Source organism: Sceloporus occidentalis, unplaced genomic scaffold, assembly GCF_023333645.1.
Source record: "Sceloporus occidentalis isolate IW3139 unplaced genomic scaffold, rSceOcc1.0.p SCAF_5, whole genome shotgun sequence".
NCBI lineage: Eukaryota > Metazoa > Chordata > Lepidosauria > Squamata > Phrynosomatidae > Sceloporus > Sceloporus occidentalis.
In genome coordinates this window covers 180,299,689-180,322,777 of record NW_028316985.1, presented here as the reverse complement: position 1 = coordinate 180,322,777, position 23,089 = coordinate 180,299,689, and the positions used below count along the sequence as shown (strand labels likewise).

The following is a 23,089-nucleotide window of genomic DNA, read 5'->3' as shown; positions in this document are numbered from 1 at the left end:
GAAAGATCTCAAAGGCTTACAAACCTGTGTGTGCCTTTGCCCTAATAAAGGAACACTACAATATGGATTTTGGGACTTTACCAGAATGATATGATTAAGATCCAAGAGCTATCTTTAGACAGGACAGGCAAAATGCTAACCCCTGTAAATTCCAAGCTTTAGTATCCTCTACATACACACACACCATCACAAACTGCTGGGTGAGGATGAGAAACACATGTCTAAACATCCTGTGCTACAGAACTAGTTACATCATTCAGAACTAGTTACACCATTCTTTTGAGCTAGGTCTATTATAGCTTTCTTTGTAGAGGGAAAAGCAGATCTCAAATTAGCGTAGATTATAAATGGGGAGGAGATTCACCTGCTCAGATGTTGTAAAAGCGGATTCCCTGCTGTTAAAAAAGTTCAGATCTCCCAAACAGCATATGGCACAAGCCACTTGCAGTGGGAGACAAAAAGCAAATGGGAAGCTAATTTCCAAAAAGGAGATGCAAAACATTGGCTGAGAAGCAGGATGCATGCAAGAACAACAATGTATGCAGGAACCAGTGCTAGGAATATAACACACATGAGGATGCAGTTTTTTTGGTATAACAACCAAAAGCGTTAAATATGACACACTGTCATCCAATAGAAAATGGTTTGTCAACAGGAGACAGACAGAAAGAAAATCTCAGATATCCCATATTATAAATTCAGTTTCCAAAATCTGAGACAAATCAATATCTTCCATGCATCCCATACAAAAAGGGCCTTGAAAACTCTTTTGTTATTTTTTTTTGGGGGGGGAGATGTCCCCCCCAATTGTAAATGTTTATTACGTATTGTACCAACTAGCTGTACAATGTCAGCAGGAGTTGGATTTTAAATGTGCCATATGCTGTTTGGGGGATCATGAGTGTTACGCACTGATGCACCTGGAAGTAATTCATTTCTAGTTTCCTTTTAAACGATTTCCCTGCTTTTCAAAAAGGTCTTAGGGTGTGTGTGCAAAACCACTGCGTTTTCCTACAGGTTTTTTTGGGTGGAAAATTGCCAGTGGAAAATTGGGCAGATCCCGCCCCCTTTTTTAAATGGGATGGGGTCTTGGGGAGTTTCAGGGGCCACACTTTGCCCATTCTTTCTGTACTATATAATGACACCAGAAAACAATCTGAGAAGGGTGTTCAGGGGAACCCCTGTGGTGTCATCAGGCATGACTACTTACAAAAATCCTGCTCTCTCACTTCATGGCTACCAAGTACATAATTCATTGTGACATACAGAATGTATTCATAACGGTTCTCACCAACACCAGACCTAAATTCTATGCAGCTCAGCAAAATTTAACTGTGAATTGGGTGGAACTGGATCTAAACCATGAATGGGACCAATTCCTATATAATCATCTGTACCAAATGAAGTTTTAAAAACTCGTACCAGGAGGAAAAGCACTTTTACTGTGAAATATATATTCTTAAAGCTTCCAGGTAATTTTAGGTATTGAGCAATAATAGCCTGCATTAGAATGACTAAAGGAAAAAAGGTACCAATTGTCAAGAGTAAATAATCAATTTTAGTGGTAGATTTATTCATTTGCTATGATGTACAATCATATCTGAACAAAGGAGCCACTGAAATGAAAGCACATGGCTTTAAAGCTGGATTCGTAAGACTGACGTCAGCTGTTTTTAACAAAGAAGAGTGGGTGAGTAGTACAGATCATGGACAGAGGGGTAGGGCTGTGCTGGTATTTCTGTACGGGCCTCTTTTTCTGACGGCAGTGCCTTCTCCTCCTCCTGCCCTCACAGCATTTTCCTCTTCTCAAACTCCTTGAGATTAAAAAAAAAAAAAGAAAAGAAAAGTTTCATTATAGTCATAACAAGTATTTGCCAACCACTTGTCTCTGTATTAAAATGGCTGATTCCACATCTGTAAATAATCTCTTCCTTGCCCTGGGTGTTCTCTGTTTTTCTTGATGGCACCAGCTAATCGGCTCTTGGTGTCACAGTGGGACTTTGTAATTAGGCAAGACAGTTCATTGTCTGAGTTCTCTGATGTCAAATAGATGCCCCGTGATTTCAGTGCAGGGAGTATGACTGGCAACTCTGCAATGAGCACATCCAGCAGGCCCTTCAAAAACTTGTGGAAAACTATTTATTTATTTAATCTATTTCTATTTATGGCTGTGAAAGCTGAACAGAGAAGAAAGTGCAAAAGAAGAGAATCAACTCATTTGAGATGTGGGGCTGGGGAAGAGATCTATAGATCCTGCGGACTACGAAAAAGACAAATAAAAGGGTCCAAGATGAAGTCAAGCCTGAACTCTCCCTAAAAGTTATGATACTAAAATGAGGCTATCATACTTTAGCCATATCATAAGAAGCCATGACGTATTAGGGGTGGAAAAGAGTACATGACATGGTAGAAGGCAGTAGGAAAATAGGTAGACCCCATTACAGATGTGTAGATTCAATCAAGAAAGCCACAGCTCTGAGTCTGCAACATCTGAATAGGGCAGTTGATGTCAGGGGGTCTTGGAGGTCTCTCATTCATAGGGTCCCTATAAGCTGAAGTCAACTTGACAGCAGTTAACAAAACAATTGTTAAACCATGCCATGCCCTGCATTGATGTGTTCTCAAAACTATTGACAATAAAACCAAACGGTTAAAAATGGATCAATTTTAAAAACTGAAAAAAAAATACAGATGAAAACCAAGGAACAGCATTAATCAGTTAAAGCTTGAGAGAATAGCAAGGATAATTTTAGCAGACTTTTAAAGCAGCAGTGGGAACTGGGTGACTCTTGAGATGTTGTTGGACTGCAACTCCCATCAACCCTATCCAACATAGCCAATAGATGGACTCCCTCTCCATCAAGATCTGGACAGACACATTTTGGTGGTTTTGCCAGTAGAGCAGTTAACACTTCCATCAACAGCACACCTGTTCTCTGGCTGCTAACTCTTCCCCTCACACATGTGCACCCATTCACATAGCATAGGAGGGATGCATTGAATCAGTTAAACTAGCAAAGAAGCAGAATAAGCCAAGTACATGCACAGTGCCTGAAGCAAGTGAGGAGAGGTATTGAGGCTAAAGATCCAGAATACAGAACTGCGGCTAAAGAATACAGCTGACTCCAGGAGAACTGCTAAGGAGCTAAAGCTGAGGCTGGGTTTGAAAGATAGATATAAGGATATGGGCATTGCCACTCCAAATAAGAATTCTGCCCCCCCCCCATGAAGTTTTCCTTTAGTCCCCAAATTTCCAGCATTGTAGAGAGACAGTAAACATACTTCACACCTAAAAATTCTATCTGCAGTGTTGACATTAACTTGATAACTTTTGCCTGCTTCTTTTCTTTGGATACCTAAACCATATCTTTAAATGTTCAAGTTAAGTTTCCAGTTACTGCAAGGCTGGACATTTGGGGGCTGAAGGAAAACTTCATTTGGGAAAGTATAATTTTTTATTATTAGCTTACTTGCTAATTAGCTTACTTGCTGTTCACCGCTATGATCTTTGGAATAGCGGTATATAAAGAAAACATATTATTATTATTATTATCCTTTATTTATAAAGCGCTGTAAATTTACACATAACTACACCCCTGAATCAATATTATTGGGGAATTGAGTAGGAACAGTGGAAGTACCTTAGAATTCAGTGTGTGACATTAGGCACAAAATGAAGCTAGGTCTGGCATATGATCTGGAATATGATCAAGGATGGGCACAAAGAAAAGTGTCTTGGAAGCTGAAAGTCTCTTGGAAATGGAGCATTGGGCAATGAAACCATAGTGACCAGTAGCAAGTTTTTGAAATTGTGACAAGCCTATGAGGGCTCCACTTGTCACTGTTATGTTCCAACTGATGTCAACCAGGGCCCGTTGTGCCACATCTTCAAGGTAAATCATGACATGTCTTCAAGATCAGGCCCTAAAATAGAATTGGGAATTGTGTAGTCTTCCACATGCTGAACTGCAACTCTCAGCAACCTTAGCCAGTATTACCAATGGTAAAGAAATCTGAGAGTTGAAGTTCAACAGCTTCTGGAAAGCTCAGTTTTATAAGGCCCAAAATTTGAGTTATATCCTAGCAAGTTTCATGTTACTCAAATTAAGATAATGCATCATTATCTTCACCACTTTTTAAATTCTGCTTAACTAACCTTGTATATAGTCGATCCCAGCTGAGCAGGAGACATACTGACAATGACACCAGCATTTTGAAGGGCAGCGATTTTCTCTTTTGCTCCACCTTTCCCACCAGCAATTATAGCCCCTGCATGGCCCATTCGTCTGCCTGGGGGAGCAGTAACTCCAGCTATAAATGATACAACTGGCTTGGAGTTTGAACCCTGTGATGAAAGAGGATTCATATCATAAAAGAGAGTAGGTAAGGAATGCAACTACTCCAGCAAGCACAGTTATTGCTAGCCAATACACAGTATTGCTAGCCAACACACACAAAATTATATAAAGCCAACAGTGAGACAATGGTAAAGGGCTACCCTGAGGACCCTGGTCAGAGAAAAGAGTATTGTTATGCAGCAGAAATCCTGTGCTGAGCAAAAACCAGGCATGAAACCCAAGGAAATGGGTTCTTACCTGATATACGTCCCTTCCCAGCAGAGAAGGTCCGAGCATCCTTAACATTGGGGTAGCGCCACCACCCCAATGTTAAGGAGGCTTGGCTCCTTCTCTGCTGGGAAATAGCTAAACCAGAAGTGGGAAAACTGTGGCCAACAGACCAAATGTACCCTCAAGTCTGTTGTGGGGTCAGCATAAGTTGACAGGTAACTTGAAAGCATATACATACACACACAGGCTCCCACCTCAATTGTTTTCCAGTTTTCGGGAATGGGAAATCAAAATACCTACCTGCATATTTTAGAACAGAGGTGAGCAAAGTAGTCACTCTGGGGCTGCTTTTATGGTCCCCAGGGGTTTGAAAATATTCTGAAAAAATAATTTGAAAAAATGTTTGCTGCCCAAATGCCTCTGGGATAAGGGATACAATTTTGCCATGTTTTGCAGCCCCCAAAAGATTTAAGCACCTTAAAAAAAAAAAAAAAAAACAGGAAACACACTTGTGGGTCACCTCTCTTTTAAAAGAAAGGACTTTCCTGGTTCTAGAACTGCCCAAGTGAGGCCAAAAACCTAACAAAAATGGCCCCCATAAGGAGACAATTTTATTGCAGGAGGATTGTGGCACACAGTCATGCAGTTGGAAGAAACCTCAAAGACCTTAACCACCAAGAGTTGCCAATCCCTGCTTTAAGGGATGGAAGGCAATTTGGAAAGATTCCCCATGCCCATGCTGTTTTAAACTGGGGAGAGAAACAACATTTGGGGGGGGGGGTGTTGCAATTCCCCACCACCACCACTAGAAGGCTCAGGGGGGCATTTGGAATTTTTAAAATCCCTAAAAACATCTTTACAACTGTCATTAAGTAGTCTACATACCCAATTCACATCTCTAGGTTACTGGACAGGTACAGTTCAAGATGGCCCTCTGTGGACAGCTGGGAGAACTGTAACTTTTTGCCAAAAACACTGCCTTGGAAATGTTGAGCAGTAGATTGAAAGTGGTGGGGAAAGTGATAAAAGTGATGTTTCACAGAAGTCTTTCCGTGAATGGAAGGGCATATTTGGATTCAACCCACTGGCTTTACAGAGTTGAATAAAAGTCAGTGTTGGTGTTTTTTTAAAAGGTTGTTTCTTCTTCCTCTTCAAGAACAGAACCTTCACACATAGCAGGGTGGAGCAGTGGATGGCCCTTGTAGTCTCATCCAACTGCATGATGCTGGAAATATTGTTAAACCATTTAAGCTTACAGAATTGTTTTTCTTTAGGAAGTCAGCGGCATCTTCTTCAGCGTTTCCACCAATCTCGCCTATCAGTATAATTCCCTCAGTATGAGGATCCTTCAGAAAGACGTCCAGACAGTCAATAAAATTAGTTCCATTAAATGGATCTCCACCGATTCCTGAAGGGAGTCAAAGAAGACCATAGAAGGCAAAAATGTGCTTTCAAGACCAAGTGCATGAAGAGGGATTCCTGACTTTCAGTATTTAATGTTGAAATTCTTGCTTTTACTTAAGTAACAGCACTCTTGAACTTGCCAACAATTATTTCAGCTATTAAATAACATTTTAGATTGTTCAGTTACTGTTGTCCAAACAATTATCAATCTTTCTGGTTTCAGAAAAACTACAATAATTTTCAGGAGCATAAAATAAAAATTAGTTGTATTCTATTTGAAGCAGACCTAAAACTAAGACCATTTAAACCGGCATTGTCTATGCCTGGCATGGGCAATGAGGGAGGGGGCAGGGGCCATTTTTTTTAACCCAACAGCAGACTGCACTGGCATTCCTGACAAAACTAGACATCATGTTACTTCCAATATTTTTTCAGCTGAGTTGTGGCAGATGCCAGGGTGAAGCATGAAGGATAGGGGGAGTGAAATGATCACATCTGATGGACGTTTTGAGCCATTTTGTCGAAGGGAGAAATGTTTAAACAATGTTTTGAAGAGTCTGGGGGTACTGGGAGTTTCAGGGCATTGAAAAATGGGGGCCAGTGTATCACATCACCCCCCCCCATCTGAAAGTACACAGATCTACTGTACTGGCAGATCTCTTTATGATTTATGCTAAATTGCCAAAGGATTTCCTCCCAATACTTTCAGTTTGAACAAATGAAACTCAAAAGGGGGGAAAAACTGCTATTTGTTAGCTTTGTGCTTAACTCTTAGCTTTAGTGTTCCTCATTCTATAAAATTTTAACTTGGGTTAAACAGACATATAACACTGACGTTGTATGCTCTGAAGCCGGCTTCATGCCACCTGTCAGCCCACACATGGGCTGGCTTCTGGACACTCCGGTGGTGCGATGTTTAAACGCTGCACACCGCCAGAGCACCATAAAGCTAGCTTCTGGCTGATGAAAAGCTGGCTTTTTGTTGGTGTAAAAAAGAACAGCTGTTTGCCGTTTCTTTTTTGGCTAGCAAAAAGGTGGATTGGGCCATGGCATGCAGTTGCCACAGCCCCAATCAGGCTTTGTCAGGGGCAGCATCAAACTGCCCTTCGAGGTGTTCTGCTTCATCCCTAACTGTTGCTTTCATTACAGTTTTTGTTCAGTTCTGCTAGTCAATTTTAGAATTTGGTTAAAATTCCTGATCTCTGGAAACTGGATGCAGATTTGGATTGCAACAGGTAATTAACTCTCTCCCACAAACTGCCATTTTTTGTCTCGTTCAACTTTGTAGATTTCAGTTTTCTAAAGGTTATGAGCACAGACAGAAGCCCTGTCTACTCCATCATTCTGCACTGACAGCATCCTATGAAAAGCTCAGTCATATAAATTGTTAATAGCTGTTCAAAATATGGTGCGATTTTCTCAAAACCATTCATCCTGCCAGAATCTTGCTACAGCAGACTAATTCATCCCTTGCTTTCTCAACTAGACTGATCTGTCACTCTGAGCTGAAATTCTGCAACCAATTTTACTCAGAAGACACGGTCCTACAAGACATTACATCAGCATGCCATAGCTGATGAATGTCCAACCATTTCTTTTTACCTTAATGCATTACAACATAGATAATTGGACAGAAATGCTTTGCATACACATTGGGGGGGGGGGGGAGGGATTTTCTTCACTCTTGGGTGTTATTCCCAAAAAGCAAAGGGAGAAGCCAGAAGAACTACTTTTAAATCTACAATCCTCTGAAACTTTTTTTCATCATGTTAAAAGAAAAACAGCTGGAACATCTCCTTCCTAACTGAGCCTCTCAGCATGGTGCCAAAAAAGGACCTTCATAAGAAAAGGTTATTTGTGAAGTACTCCCTGAAACCTTAAAAAGCTCTAAGCTAGAACTGAGTCAAGAACTCTAATAGGAACCTTTTGATTCTATGATTTACAGAGGCACTGTGTCAAGGCTTCATAAACTCACAACACTAGTTTTATGATTCTGTTCGAGATGGCCTCATGCTTCCAGGCACCACTTATATGTTTACTCCAGAGGACACCAGAACAAAGGTCAGAAGTACTGCCCTTCTCTCCAGATAAGCTTCAGGCATCACTGCATGGTGGAACCATGAAGCCAATTCAGAGGGATAGCAATAGGTCTCCCTCTTATAATTTGTGGGGTTTAAAAAGCACTCAGAAGCATCTAGAACTGTGAGTCCCATAATTTAACTCTAATTGCACATCCCAACTACTATAATATCCTTTGAATTTGTTATCCTTTGCATAGGCTACTGTGGAAGAGGTGTCAAATGAGCACCACTTCAAAGAAAAATTAAAGGTAGAAGGGAAAGAGTGTTAGCGATCTAAATAGTTGTCTACAATTCTTATGTGTTGTCTTACACATGGACTGAGTGTCTCTCAAACCCACCAACACAGAAGGATTGTCCCAGTCCAACTTGAGTTGTCTGATGAACAGCCTCATATGTCAGAGTACCAGATCGTGATACAATACCTGAAGGATGAGGAGGAAAAAAAGATAATTGCAGATAAACAGCTTAAATTACAATCTGGCCTTAGTATGTATTCACTTCTATGTGACAACACATATAATAAATTCATACAAAGCCATTGTGTTCTAAATTATTCTTGCAAGACATTGAACATTACATTGAGATTACAAAGCCAAGATGGAAAAGAGAAGGGTCCTATTAATCCGGTAGCCCCTATTACATTAGCTCAATTGAAATGAATTAGCACAAGTGGACTCAAATCACTCCAGATGGAAGTGGGACCTTTACAGCAAAGATTTATGAGCAGCTGGAGCGTATATACTCATTGTACAGAATTCCCAGATTGTGAAACTGAAGAAATGAAAACACCCCCAAATGTAGTAGAATCGGACATGTTCTCATTCATTTATTTCATACTGAAAGTCCAGGATCAGCCACAGACCACACAAATAGTAGCCACACAATTGTATGTCTAATAAGGTTGAATGTGTACTTGCTTGGTTGGAAATACATGCAAATTTCAAGTTATCACTACTATGTTTATATACACTCTATGGCAGATGTAGGACTGATACAGCAATTGGTTTTGAGAGTGACAAGTTCAGAGAATGGGATTTGAAATTCCCTTTGTTGTGAGAAAATAAATAATAATAACACCACTCCTCAGACATCCAGAATTCGGCCACGATATGGTTGGTGGGAAGACTGCCTAAACTCTAGTGGGAATAACCCTTCTTTTGCAATGAACTTACTGTATATACTTGACTATAAGTCAATCTCATGTATAAGTGGAGAGCAGGTTTTGGGGCCAAAATTATGGATTTTGATATGACCTGTGGATAAGTCAGGGGTAAAACTTAGGAGTATGTAATGAAGGATATAAAGGACAAAGCAAAAGAAAACAATGTCAAGAAACTTACAAAATCCCATCAGGCATAACTTTGTGCTCATACTAGAGGCTGAATGCATGAGAGTAGAAGGGGAGCAGTGCTTCAGGATACATTAAACTCTTGCCTTTCGCCAAGGAATAGTTTTTACACACACACACAAATTATTTAAAGTACAGTACAGTGGGCCCTTGTTATCAGCTGGGGTTTGGTTCCAAGACACACACACACACCCCAGTGGATACCAAAATCCCATTACATACAACGGCATAGTAAAATAGTGTCTTTTATATAAAATGACAAAAATCAAAGGCCCTCATACAGACAGGCCAAAATGAAGCTGCTTTGGTTCACTTTGGAGGTATGCTGTTTAAATGATGCATGCCTACTAAGAGTCCAGAAGCCACGTCAAAGATGCACTCCAGTCCTTAGGACTGGGTCGTGGCTTTGGCACGGCTGCCGGACTCTTAGTACGCATGCATCATTTAAACAGCATACCTCCAAAGTGAGCCAAAGCAGCTTTATTTTGGCCTGTCTGTATGGGGCCAAGGTTTACTATTTGGAATTTATATTTTTTAAAAATATTTTCAAGCCGTGGAAGCTTGACTCAGTGGATTAAAAAATCTGTGGATAAGGAGGTCCAAATGTACTTACATTGATCTGTGGATAAGTTGACTCAGGTTTTTTGGTTCAATTTTTTAACCAAAATTTCTAGATTTATACATGAATATATACAGTATGTCAGGAATTGAGAGCTGCCATTTGCCATGGGATGCAACCTGACATCTATTGTTTCCATGCCTTACAAAATTTTATTGGAGAAAACTCAGAAAATTTCTTTCCTACTCTTCCTCTGGAGTCTTCTGATTAAGACTGGAAGGATGTGGTCCTAGCTAATTCCATAACGTAAGAGAGGAACACCTCTCTCAATACCAGAGCCACATTCAGTTCCAGAATTTTCAAGGGCCAAATTCCAGTGCGCCAAAGGCAAAAGGCTAAGATTAAAAGGCTAAGATTTAAAAACATTTCCTACCGCTATGAGAGACAGTTCGACTTTTTAAAACTGGAAAAAAAAGCTACACAATAACTGGGAAATCACGAAACAATGGTGTTATTGGGAGGAGACTGTGAGCCAGATATAAAATGCAAGGGGGAATGGGGATTCCTTCCCAGGGTTGGAAGTTCTTCCCCAGCATAACACGATTACAGCAATAACAATAAGAGTGTTAGTAGCAGCAGCAGCAGCTACTCAATTCCTTAAATAAATAGGATCTTGAAAGTCAGCATTTATGTAAGTTCCAGTAATTCAATTAATCTACTCTAGATAACACTAACAACTGATTTAGGCCTAGGATGGTAAAAATGAAGTTTAAATGTACTACATGATAATCATGTCTCCAGTTTCTGAGAAATTCCATCAGACTTAAACTGAAATCTTACCAATTCTTCCTTTTTTGTGAATGTGTCCAGGCATGATACCAATCTTACATTCTCCAGGCTGAAAAAGAAAACAAGACCAAAGAAGAAAAACCTTCATAAGATTTTATTAGACTTTCTTGCCTAGTCTAGCATAAAAGCTTTCAGAAAGCCAGGTGTCTAGCCTGTCCAGAACAGCTAGACTTCAAAAAGAATTCTGGATTGCTTTCTAGGACATACACTCAGTTCTTCCAGGCTGTTTTCTGTCAGGTGCCCTCATCAACATTTTGAATAAACAGAGAACACTGTCAGATGACTACAACTGCAGTAGAGAGGGTGAGCAAATTTTTTTTTCAAGAAAGCTTTCCTGACATTACTAACCGTCTAACTGCAGAATGCCATCAGTTGGAAAACACTGGTTTATAAAGGCACTTGGCCTCATTTTTATAGCAATGCTATAGTGAAGAGACTATGACAGGGCACCAAATGAGACACACCATATGCTGCCCCATAGAAAATGGTTAAACAAAAGATGCCTGCTTATCAAGAAGATAATCTCAAATGACAAGCAAGGGTACTATATTACATGGTATTTTGGTCTTCGGTAAAAATTTACAGACTTTCATTCTCTTAAAAAAATATACAAAGAAAGAAAGAAAGAAAAGGAGATACCAATCTGTTTTAATTCCACTTGAGCCCTTACGTTGATAACTCCCGGACAATTTGGGCCAACAAGCCGAGTCTTGTCCTGTCGAAGCAATCTGTGTTTGACACGCACCATGTCCTGTTGAGGAATACCTTCTGTAATGCACACAACAAGGGAGATTTCTGCGTCAATGGATTCATTGATTGCAGCAGCAGCGAAAGGAGGTGGCACATATATTACAGAGGCAGAAGCACCCGTCTTTTCTTTAGCCTAAAGATGCAATTAATTTATAAAACAGCGTCATTTTGGAAAACAGTCAGTTTGCCCTAAGAATGTTCTTGTCAACAAGACCAAAGCTTCTCTTTTTTGCCATCTAAATATTTGTAATGATTCTGCGATGGGTCTATCTTTTAACGAAGCCAGTGTACATTGGGCCAATCCCTTAAATTTGTGAGTTAACCAAGAAGTGGCCACTTACTAAAATATGCATTCCCTATTTATTTAAAATGCTGGATTTGACATTCAGCTTACTGAAGAAAGAGTTCAACATGACAAGCAAGTCTTTCAGTTGGCTATCCCTGATACTATCACAAGCTTTTGTTTATTTTATTTTTTGGAAAATTATCCCAAGTTTCAGAATACAGTGTGTTGTGCAAAATGTAAGTCTGCCACTGACAAAACACCACAGTTCTCACTGGATGCATGAATCCTTGGCCAATGGCATTGCTTCAGGATTCATGCCTCCTTCTGAAGGTGGCACTGAAAGGTATTGTTCAGATCTGCCTACAGGGATTTCTTCCCTCAACTCTGTGGATTTGTGACATGTATACTATGACAAAACTGTGGGTGAAAATATACAGAAAGGAAAGCTTGGATTTAAGATGGAATGGGCAATTCTAGTGGGTCCAGGGCTTCTGAGGAGCCCCAGAGGGCAGAATAGGGTTTTTATTATTTTTATTATTTTGAGATTAAAATACAGTACAGAATATGATTAGAGGCAGGAGCACAGAGAAGCCTGTCTTTAAAGGTAAACACCTCATAAGGGAGCTTGCAGCAATTACTAAATAAAATATTATCCAACAAGAACACTTTAAAAAGCAAAAGCAGGAAGTTAATGCTTAAAAGAGCAGCAAATAAAATTCAAAAAATCAAATAAAGCCAATAAAAAGATGAATAGATTTTTTAAAAAAGTTTCTAAAATCTGTTTAAAAACCATTAAAGAGGAGGCCATGTACACTTCCTGGGGAGTGGAATTCCATTAATGTGGGGCCACTCCAGAAAAGGCTGTAGTTATTAATGGCAATCCAAGTAAGGTTCCTATGGGTGCAGACAGTTCTGGTCCCAAAGTGTTCAGGGTTCTAAAGGTGAAAAACTGCACTTAACATTAATGGGCAACTACCATTACTGGTACAGAATCCAAACATCTGATTCCTCAAGTATCCTAGAGACTGCATTTGACACCCATCAAACTTTTGCATCTGCCTGTAAAGGCAGCCTTATGAAAATAGTATTGGAAGCAAAATGTTATTACCTACCTCCCTTACAGAATTAAAAACAGGAAGCCCCAAGTGAGTTTTGCCCCCTTTGCCTGGCGAAATTCCTCCTACTAGATTGGTGCCATATTCCAACGCCTGTTGACTGTGAAAGGTACCCTGCAAAAGAGATACAAACATGTCAAACTATAAATTAAACTAGAAGTGAAACAGCACAGAGGACGAGTCCTATGGACATGGGTGGAAACTACAGTAAGCATCTGGACTGCCATAAATTCCAAAATCTAGCACATTTTTTGGAACAGACCAAACACAAAGTACTAAACTGATAAATTCAGAGATTTTAAAAATCACTTTTAACATCGAAAACATACACATAACAATCCAAAAGGGGAAAATCCCATCAGACTATTGCCATGTAACTAAACAGGCAATTATTCACAATTGGTGGAGTGGCTACAAATCAGGAACAATGCTGACATTTCCCTTGAAGCAAAAAAGGCCCCAAGTGGCATATCCAGAAATTCAGACTTGAAAATATATTTGATTACCTCTAGAAGGAGGATACAATTTCATAGCTACCATTAAAGATCAACATCCCAAAATAGTAAGTGTGATACAAGAGACTACCAAGTGAAGTAATCTTCTGGACTATACATGTTTCCCCTGGCATGGACTAAGGCTTTAGAACAAGAAGTGTCAATCAGTGAATAATTCATAACAGCTGACTAAGTAATCTGACCTAATGCTTACATAACTGCACACTGCTAAAACAATTGCTTCCTAGAGTTTCTGTTTTGTATTAAAAACTAACATAAAATGAGAAGCTCATTCTAAGAATGAAAAAAATGACATTGATATTAGCTTCCACTCCCTAAAGTTATAAAACTAAAGTGTGTGTGTGTGTGTGTGTGTAAGATAACAAATGAGCCAAGTGAAGTATAGTGGTTTGAGTGTTGAACTATGACTCTGAAGACCAGTGTTCCATTCCCAGTTTGGCCATGAAACCCACTGGGTGACCTTGGAGAATTCACATTCTTTCAGCCTCAGGCAAACATTCTCTGAACAAATATTGCAAAGAAAATCTCATGATAGGTTCACCTTAGAGTTGCCATAAGTCAGAAACGACTTGAAGGCACACAACAAGATAACAAACCAGATCTGTTCCTGGATATTACTTCTTCTAAAGAAAATTTAAGGTAGAAATAATAATAGAGAAGAGCGTTAGGTTCCTATACAACAAATTAAGAGTAGTTCAACATGTTTCACCATTTTTTTTAGTAAAAACTAACAGTATATTCATGGGGAATGAAACAACCAGGTCAAGTAAGTCTTGCATAAACAAAGAAAAACATTTTGGACCTTTTACAGACCATTTGAAAGCTTTTTCTAAAAGGCAGCTAGTAATTATTTTGTTCTTTCTTTCACCAGCCACTGCTTTTTTTGATTCTAATTTCCATTTTGGTGTCCAAACTTATAGTTTTATACTTTTTTTACTTGCTGAGGGTAGCTGGCGAACCAGCTAGTTCACTTCCCCCTTTCTCTCCGTTATGTTTGATCACACATATTCAGCAAGGGATTCTAAAGGCAGCTGCCTTTACTTTGCCTACTATAGGCAGGAACACAGAACTAGCATAGGATCAGTTGAGAGTATCCCATTCATTCCCAGTGCAGGCTTCACTGCACTGTTTACTGCAACCCAGCAACTGAAAATCTGTGTTTCTGCAGTTCTTCAACACCCTCCCAATTCTTTCTATAAAAAAACCTTCAGCTAGAAAGAGGACAAGGAGGAAAAGAGGAGTGGATGGGTGGGCAGAAGACGACTTTGTAAAAATGGAGCTTCTTTGTCAGAAGCTTTGTTTATTGAAGTATGCCTACAGCATCAGAAGAGTAACAAAGAACAATAAATTAAAACCACTCCAAACAGCAGCTTCATTCAGCAAAACAATCAACTAGAGTAGGGGTGAACAGCAGCACAGATTAGAAAAATTCTGATTTCTTTCTTTCTTTTTAACATATTTCTGGCTGGGAAATTCTAGGAGTTGGAGTTCTAAACAAGTAACTTCTCAAAAACATTACTATGGCCTCATGCAGCTAGACACATAAAATTTCCAGAAATTCTGAAGCTGTGGGGGAAAAGCCTACTTTCTTCCATTTTCTTTCACAGTCAACCAATGAATTTCTTGCCATGTATGAGTGAGAAAAAACACCTAACCAGCTTAGAAAATTCTTGACCACTAGATGGCATGATGGTTCATTTGAATTTAAATGTGTAAAGGTAGATCTGAAGACCAAAATGTCATCTCTGTCAACAGCTACACGGAACTTAATTGGCGACAATATTAATCAATTCCAAATGTTTGGGACAAAATGGAGGGAAGGCTAACGATTTCATCTAAAATGCTTTCCAGAGTCAATCAACTGGTTATTGTTAGAAACAGGATACTGAGTCTGATGAACCTTTAATTTAACCCATCAGGGCTTTTCTGGTCAGCTGTAAAGCAAGAGAAGATACTGAGTTTAATAGATCTTTGGTTTAACCCAAAGTGAAAAGTGAAAAGCATACTGTTTGTAAAATTCAAACCATACTGTTTTAAGTTTACTAACACACACCAGCTTGTCTGCAAGGTGTTAGAGATGTTGTTTGTTGACACTGTGTGCCTTCACCTCCTTTCTGACTTATGGCAACATTAAGGCAAACCCATCCTGGTGTCAAGATTCAGGCAGATCCTGGCATAAAAGTGGTTTGCTGTTATTTTTACTTTTCCTTTGTAAAGCTACTGTGTTTGTTTTTATTTCTAGAAATGTTATTTGGACATCATGTTTAAATAGGATTATGGAATCTCAGATAGATAGATAGATAGATAGATAGATATGTGTGTGTGGGGGGGGGGGATTTCATTGTGGTATATGATGGGATATGTGGTGATTTACAAGAGAAAAAATCTTGCCTGACTGGTTACTATGTGACGGGGGGGAGTTGGTACTGGCATTCATCAAGGTCAATTCTATAGCTTGAGTAGAGCCTGAGTTAAAAGGGCAGGAGGTGGTCTGTGAAAGTTTTAGAATACGAATGAACAGGGAGAAAGTCTGCAAAGTTATAAGGGGAATTACGTACTTTCTATATGCATGCAGTTGGATATTAAGGTAGTCCTGTCCGCAGAAGTCAAGCTGTTAACTTTGGTTACTGAAATAAAATTTTTGGTGTTAACATATAGAAGACTGGTTTACTGAACTGAAGAGTGTGGGCAGATCCTGACAGACAGGGTTTTCTGAGACTGAGGGCATGTGACTCACCCAAGGTCACCCAGTGGTTTTCCATGGCTGAATGGTGAATCAAACCATGATCTCGAGTCACAGTCCAACACTCGAACCACTACACCATGCCAGCTCTCTGTTACAGGTGAGAGGGAATCTAAAGTATGCTTCACACTGAGTCTACTGGAGACCCCCTTCACTCCTAGAAATCCATTCAGCAAATGAGATAATCTGGAGGGGCTTTCCAGCTAAAGCCACAAACTCCTGAGGCCTGTTTTTGAGTCACTCAGCCAAGATATTTAGTGATGCAGGAAATATCCGCTATTTGTAATATTCACACCTCTAATATTCAACATGATCCAGCCACATGTTTTTAGATGTATGTTGAAAACACGCCTATTTTAATCAGCTTTCCCTGGGTAGTTCAACTTACCATCTATTTCATAAACATAAGTATTACATTTTAATTTTGTGTATAGCATAATCATTACTGCTAGACACAGCTTTGAGGTTTTCAGAGCTAACTAGAGTACACATTTTTTCCTGACAGAATAATTAGAGCCTTGTCATTGTCCTGTGCAAGCTGAAAGTGTGTCCTCCAACATAGCAAAAACATAGTTGGCAAGTCATCTTTCAAGAAAGATTGATCACCATTATCAATCTTCTAAGGAACCTCTAAACGCTCAGAGATTCCCAAACACAGTCTGAGAATCATTGTGGCGCAGTATGAGTAAAGTTCCAAGGATCTGAATGACCACTGATACACCCACCTGTTTGCCAGTAAAACCCTGGCAAATGACCTTTGTGTCTTTAGTGATGTAAAGATTCTTCCGTGAGGCTGAATAGGTGCAATGCCGTACACCATTTTTCTGCACTAAAAAAAGAAAAAGATACATGAAAATAATGCTACATACACATTCATTATGTCCACAAATCCTCAAGGAATTAGGCTTCATTATACTTTTTTTGACAATTAGCAAAATAGCTTTCATCATTGAGAAAGAAAAGAGAACACATCAGTACCTTTAAAATTAATCAGAAAGGGGAAGCAAAGCTGTCCATTCAATATTGTCTACTTGATTTGAGAATAATTGTGGGCTGAAAGGAAGTAAAATCAGCAAAGAAAGCACTGCGTCCCATCTTTAAATGCTACATTGGAAAATGCAGTTACAAAAATTAGAAATGCTTTTCTTCACACAAAAGCAAGCTGCATTTAGCATGCATACCAAGAACTTACAGCTCTAAACCACAACAAAGAGAGGATATTTTCTGTCCCTAGTCACACTGTGTGAACAAGAGCTTGGAAACATTGCACAGATTTTTGATGTTGGACTGCAGCAATGTGTCTATAGTAAACAAAGCAATTCTGAGCTGGGAGGGAAGAATGGGATTCTGCACTAACTGACCGTACTGTAGCTGCGTATGCCTACTTATTACAAGCAAGATAAAAGCAGCTGCCTCCAGAATCCTTTCCTGTGCACCAAAATGGAAATCTTAAATGGAGGCTGATGAAAGAAAGAAAAAAAGTCATCCTGGGATGCATTTTAGAAGATGTTTTGAAACCAGAAGGTTCAATTCAAAAGGTTTTTACAAACGCAAGACTTACTTGGCCTGTTTGTTTCATTTTTATGTGCATATTTTTAAATTTAAAAAATTGTAGAAACACAATGAATCCATGCCTATTCTTTCTATGTTATTTCTATCTCTGATATCAAAGTTTCTGTTAAAGAAATAACGCAATAAGTAAATAACTGCATCTGATTGCATTATTTCTTGTGTACAGTGACCCCCACACACACCTTCCACTACCCAGAAAATTACTATTTTTAACCCCTCCAATGGGGGGGGGGGAAGGATCTTTTGGTCTGATCACTTCCTGTTCCTGGGCGTTAAATACCAAGTACATTTCTATACTGCTTATCAGTGAACTTGCACTCCCTGAGTGGTTTACAATGTGTAAGCCAATTGCCCCAAACCTGGATACTCATTTTACTGACCTACGAAAGGATGGAAAGCTGAGTGGGTCCTGGAGCCCTCCCTGGATTGAATTTACAACATTGTGGCTGCAGGACCAGCATTTATTCACTGGGCCACCAAGGCTCCATATGGTATGAAACTGGTATGAAAGTCACAGATGTTAATTCTGACTTTATTATCCCACATTCAAATGGCTCTCTTCATTCTTTCTTTGTTTATAAACTATAAAACAATTATGACTGACATCAGCTGTTATTTTTCTTTAGAAAGAGGAGACATACACCTGAAGCAATACCTAGGAATTCAGTTGGCAAGGTTAAAACGGAGGTAGTATCATGCGTCATAGAATCATAGAGTTGGAAGAGTCCACAAGGGCCATCCAGTCCAGCCCCATTCTGCCATGCAGGAACTCTCAATCAAAGCGTAATTTAGGAACTGAATCCGGATGCTAAAGGCCAAATCTCTGAAGAAACTAAGCAGGAAGGATCCATTTGCACAAACTTCAAACTAACTTCCCCAAGAAGCCTGCCTCAATCAAGAAACCATGTTTGCTTTATGGCATGCCCTCTCCTTCTGCAAATAATACTCGTCTTCATTGCTTTTGCCAGTGATTATTTGAGTACATGCCAAGTCTCCGCTAAGCAGGCTTTTGGTCTAACAGCAAAAGAGAAGAGTGATATATATATATATATATATATATATATAATTAAATCAGCATATTGGTTTTGAGCCAATTAGCTGTAGCTTGGAGTTTTTACCCACTTCATGACAGATGTAAAATTACTGTTGATGGCTTCTCTGTGATATACACAGACGATACACAATACACAACAGTGAGGGAGTCAAACCCTGCTTTCCAGAACCATATGTCCCAAACACACACTGCAGAAATAACCCACTTTGAGACCGCTTTAACTGCCTTGGCTCAATGCTGGGGAATTCTGGGAACTGTGTTTTTGTGGGACATTTATCAGAGAGGGCTCTGGTGGGGCCACAATAAACTACCGTTCCCAGGATTCCCTTGCACTGAACCAGGACAGCTAAAGCGGTCTCAAAGCGGGTTATTTCTGCAGTGTGTGTGTTTGGGACCTAAAAGTGTGTCTTGACCGGGCTTCGACCATAAAGTAACGTTTCAGAAGCTACAGGACCCTCTCTCTTGCCAAGGACGCGCTGAGAAGTTTTAAAGGGAAAAGGGAGGAGGCATTCAATATCACGTGACCACAGCGGACCGAGGAGAGGACAGGGGGCGCGGCCCAGCCAGAGCCCTTCGCTTACGGAGGAACAGGAGGCGGCCGAGGCCCCGAGCGCCGCTCCCGCAGCAAGACATCCTCCCGGCGCGCCGCCTTCACCCCGAGTCCCAATGACAAGGGGGGTCCTCGCCGGGGGGAAAAAAACACTCTTCCGGTCACGTGTTTTGGATTTTTCTCCTCAATACGCATGCGCACACTGCTGGCGGGGTGGCCACACACAACGCCTGCTTTTCCTACCAGTAAAAATAAAATACGCGAACATGAGGGAGACGGGAATCATACCAACGGCGACGACGGAAGGGGGAACCCCTCGCTAGAAGCGCGAGTGCTTACTACCCTTGGTACGCACCGGCTCGTTTTGGTGGGTTTTCGAAAAGGAAGGTTAGGTAGGCATCTGTAAAGACAGCCCTCCCGGAAAGGTCAGGGAAGGAAAGGACCCAACGCCAGCGCGCCGCCGCAAAGGACTGTGGGGGCTGTAGTTTGGCTGAGAAAAGGCTGTGCTGCTGCTGTTTCTAGTTGTAGAGTGATAAAGAGTTGGAAGAGATCCCAAGGGCCATGCAGGAACTCTCAATCAAAGCACGCCCCCACAGGTGGCCGTCCAGCCCCTGTTTAGAGCCTCCAAGGAAGGAGAACGCACCACCCTCCAAAGCAGCAGTGTCTTCCATTATTGTCAAGAAGGTGCTCCTAATGTTGAGCTGGAATCTCTTTTCCTGGAGCTTGCATCCATTGCTCCAGGTCCTATTCTCTGGAGCAGCAGGAAACAAGCTTGCTCCCTCCTCAGTATGACTTCCTTTCAAGTATTTAAACAGGGCTATCATATCACCTCTTAACCTTCTCTTCTCCAGGCTAAACATCCCCAGCTCCTTAAGTCGGTCCTCATAAGACATGGTTTACAGACCCTTCACCATTTTAGTCTCCCTCCTTTGGACACGCTCCAGCTTCTCAACATCCCTTTTGAATTGTTGTGCCCAGAACTGGATGGCCATTTGTTGGGTATGCTTTGATTGTGAGTTCCTGCATGGCAGGAGTTTGGACTGGATGGCCCTTGTGGTCTCTTCCAACTCTGTGCCTCTGATTCTCATCTCCCAGTGTCCTAATCCAGCACTCAAACCACTACATCACCATGTGTTTAGCTATTCGTACTGCCTGGGAACATACAATTTCCATGTAACCCATCATGGAGCCAGCATGGTGTAGTGATTTGAGCATTGGACTATGACTTGGTGCCACGGTTCGAATCCCTGCTCCACCATGGAAACGCACCTTGGACAAATTACACTCTCTCAGCTTCAGAGGAAGACAATCACCTTCTGAACAAATCTTGCCCCCTCCTAAAAACTGTGATAGATTTGCCTTGGTGGTGTACTATTTTGGACTATGACTCTAAACACCAGGGTTCAATTCCTGATTGGCCAGACAAGGGTTGGATTCTTGCTTGGCCATGAAACCCATTGGGTGACCTTAGGCAAGTCACACTCTCTCAGCCTCAGGGGAAGGCAATGGCAAACCTCCTCTGAGCAAATCTTGCTAAGAAAACCCCATCATTATTTTACCTTCGGGTCTCCATGAGTTGGAAATGATTTGAAGGCGCGCAACAGCAACACATTATGAAATTCCTTCATGTCCAGTTATTATCAGCAAATCATGTAGCATTGAATTCCCACTGATATAAATAATGTCGTTCTGTCAAGAGGGACTTTGACTGCTGTCCTCAATAGAGCCTAGAAAAAATGTAATGGGTTTTGTATTTGTTTTTGACAATCTTGATGGTAATGCTGGTTGAGGTTCTGGGAGCTGCACTTTAAAATAGTATTGATAATAACTTCCAAGATCTGGCCCTAAATTGATTTTGTTGAGTGTCTCTGGGGAGTTCTGTTATCCCATTCCTTTCTTGATGCTCCTTAATATGTAGGCTGGCCATATTTCCTTGAGACAAAAACGGGACATTGGGATAGCAAAAATGGGATAAAGTTATGTAATATTCCATATTAATGAAAAATGTAAAATGATATCAAAGGTTTTATTACATGGACCTATTTAGCTAACAATTATTCTTCAGTGATAGAACTGATACAGAGATTTAGGCAGACCTAGGTCCAAAACACACTGCAGAAATAATCCAGTTTAACTGCCCTGGCTCAATGCTAGGAAATCCTGGGAATTGCAATTCATTGTGGCACTGGCACGCTCTGACAAAGAAGGCTAAATGTCTCACAAAACTGCAGTTCCCAGAGTTCACTAGCATTGAGCCAGGGCAGTTAAAGCAGTCTCAGACCGGATTAGTACTGCAGTGTGTTTTGGACCATACAGTGGGACTGGATTTCACCACGATCATACCATGGAAATTTCTCCGATGAAGTAATCTTATGCAGCAAATTTCGGTCATGCAACATCTTATTATAAAACTTGTCCTATTCCACGACACAGTTTTGTTGTTGTTGTAGTTGTTTTGACAACCATAATTTCAAACAGGGATCTTCAAACTAACATAACAAGGCATCTTTCTTTAAAATGGGACAAAATTGACATTTATATTAAAATGATGGGACAGTCTTAAAATATAGGGGGGGGGGGGGTATACGGTCAGCCTATTACTATGGAATATGCTCCTCCGTTTATGTTTTCTGTAACCACAACTGTATAGTGAGTTACCATTTTGCAAAGGTAAGTTTATCATTGATACCAGCTACACTTTGAAAGTAAGATATTTTCTCCTTCTCAGTCCAGGAAGACCGTCCATATTGCCCTTTTCAGGATGACGCCCAAAGCTGTAAAACACTGAGAAAACAAATGCATCGCTGCTACTAGACTTGGGTAAACACTCTCCTCAGAGGTAATAAACTCAAGAGACCGAGAAGTAAAACAAAGATTTATAAACAGAGGCTAGACTTTGCTCCAAATTCAATGACTTATCTGTTTTTGCAAAGATGTAGAAGTGGTGTGCAAAACTTTAGAAGCCATAAAAGGCTCCCCAGGAGTGCAATCTCATAAGATAAAAGATGGTCCCACTTTTAAAGTTGCTTCAGAAATGTCTCCGTTTCTCTACTCATCCCACTTTCCTCCTTCCTGAGCTTATCTGCTGCAAATTCATTCCAAAGTGCAAAAGTAGCATGCACTCAGTTCAATCAGCAGGAAGGAGAAGAGGCAGAATCTTGCCCTTCCCTGTAGGCTCAGGCAAAAGCAAACTGCTGCAGCCTCTCCTAGCTTGTCTTTTCTGTTTAAACGCACTCTGATGTTGCTTGCCCACATGTGTCCTGGTTTTCATCCATGAAATATTGAAGAGTATGAATTTGTTTGATGTATGATTTTAAATATTGGCGGGATACAGACCACCGCTTTGCGATGGTCTCCCGCCGCCATTTGCTTTGCGCGGGAGCTGCAGCAGCCAAACCGCGCGGCTTCCGCGCGGAGCAAAAAAGAAGCTCCATTTCGGAGCTTCTTTCCGCGGCGCACTGATGACGTCGCGAAGCGCCAAGGGCGCATTCGTGACGTCATTAGCGCCACGACACGTCTGGACGCTATGCGTCCAGTACGTAAAGATGGCGGCGCCCATGTGGAAGGGGCGCCGCCATCTTGTACGTATTGTATACGTACTAGGGTTAGGGGGGTGCGGAAGCACCGCCCCTTCCTAACCCTAGTACGTATACAATACGTACTATATGGCGGTTTGTATCCCGCCATAGTGCTTT

General features: G+C 40.7%; 1 protein-coding gene across 3 annotated transcripts; it reads right to left on the bottom strand.

The window, feature by feature from the left end:
* Positions 1-1,552: 1,552 nt before the first annotated feature.
* LOC149313242 (succinate--CoA ligase [ADP/GDP-forming] subunit alpha, mitochondrial) lies at positions 1,553-19,538 on the bottom strand. Of its 3 annotated transcripts, none has more exons than XM_089526334.1 (9): positions 19,426-19,538; positions 16,944-17,047; positions 12,958-13,074; positions 11,480-11,692; positions 10,801-10,858; positions 8,392-8,475; positions 5,825-5,976; positions 4,157-4,345; positions 1,553-1,814 (listed from the first exon to the last, which is right to left on the bottom strand). In XM_089526334.1, the coding sequence occupies exons 1-9, from the start codon at positions 19,475-19,477 to the stop codon at positions 1,788-1,790; spliced, it is 996 nt and encodes a 331-aa protein (XP_089382460.1). In that variant the 5' UTR covers positions 19,478-19,538; the 3' UTR covers positions 1,553-1,787. The 3 variants fall into 3 exon arrangements, with proteins under 3 accessions (XP_089382460.1, XP_089382462.1, XP_089382463.1); XM_089526336.1 differs by lacking the exon at positions 19,426-19,538 and adding an exon at positions 18,446-18,575; XM_089526337.1 differs by lacking the exon at positions 4,157-4,345.
* Between the last annotated feature and the right edge of the window lie 3,551 nt (positions 19,539-23,089).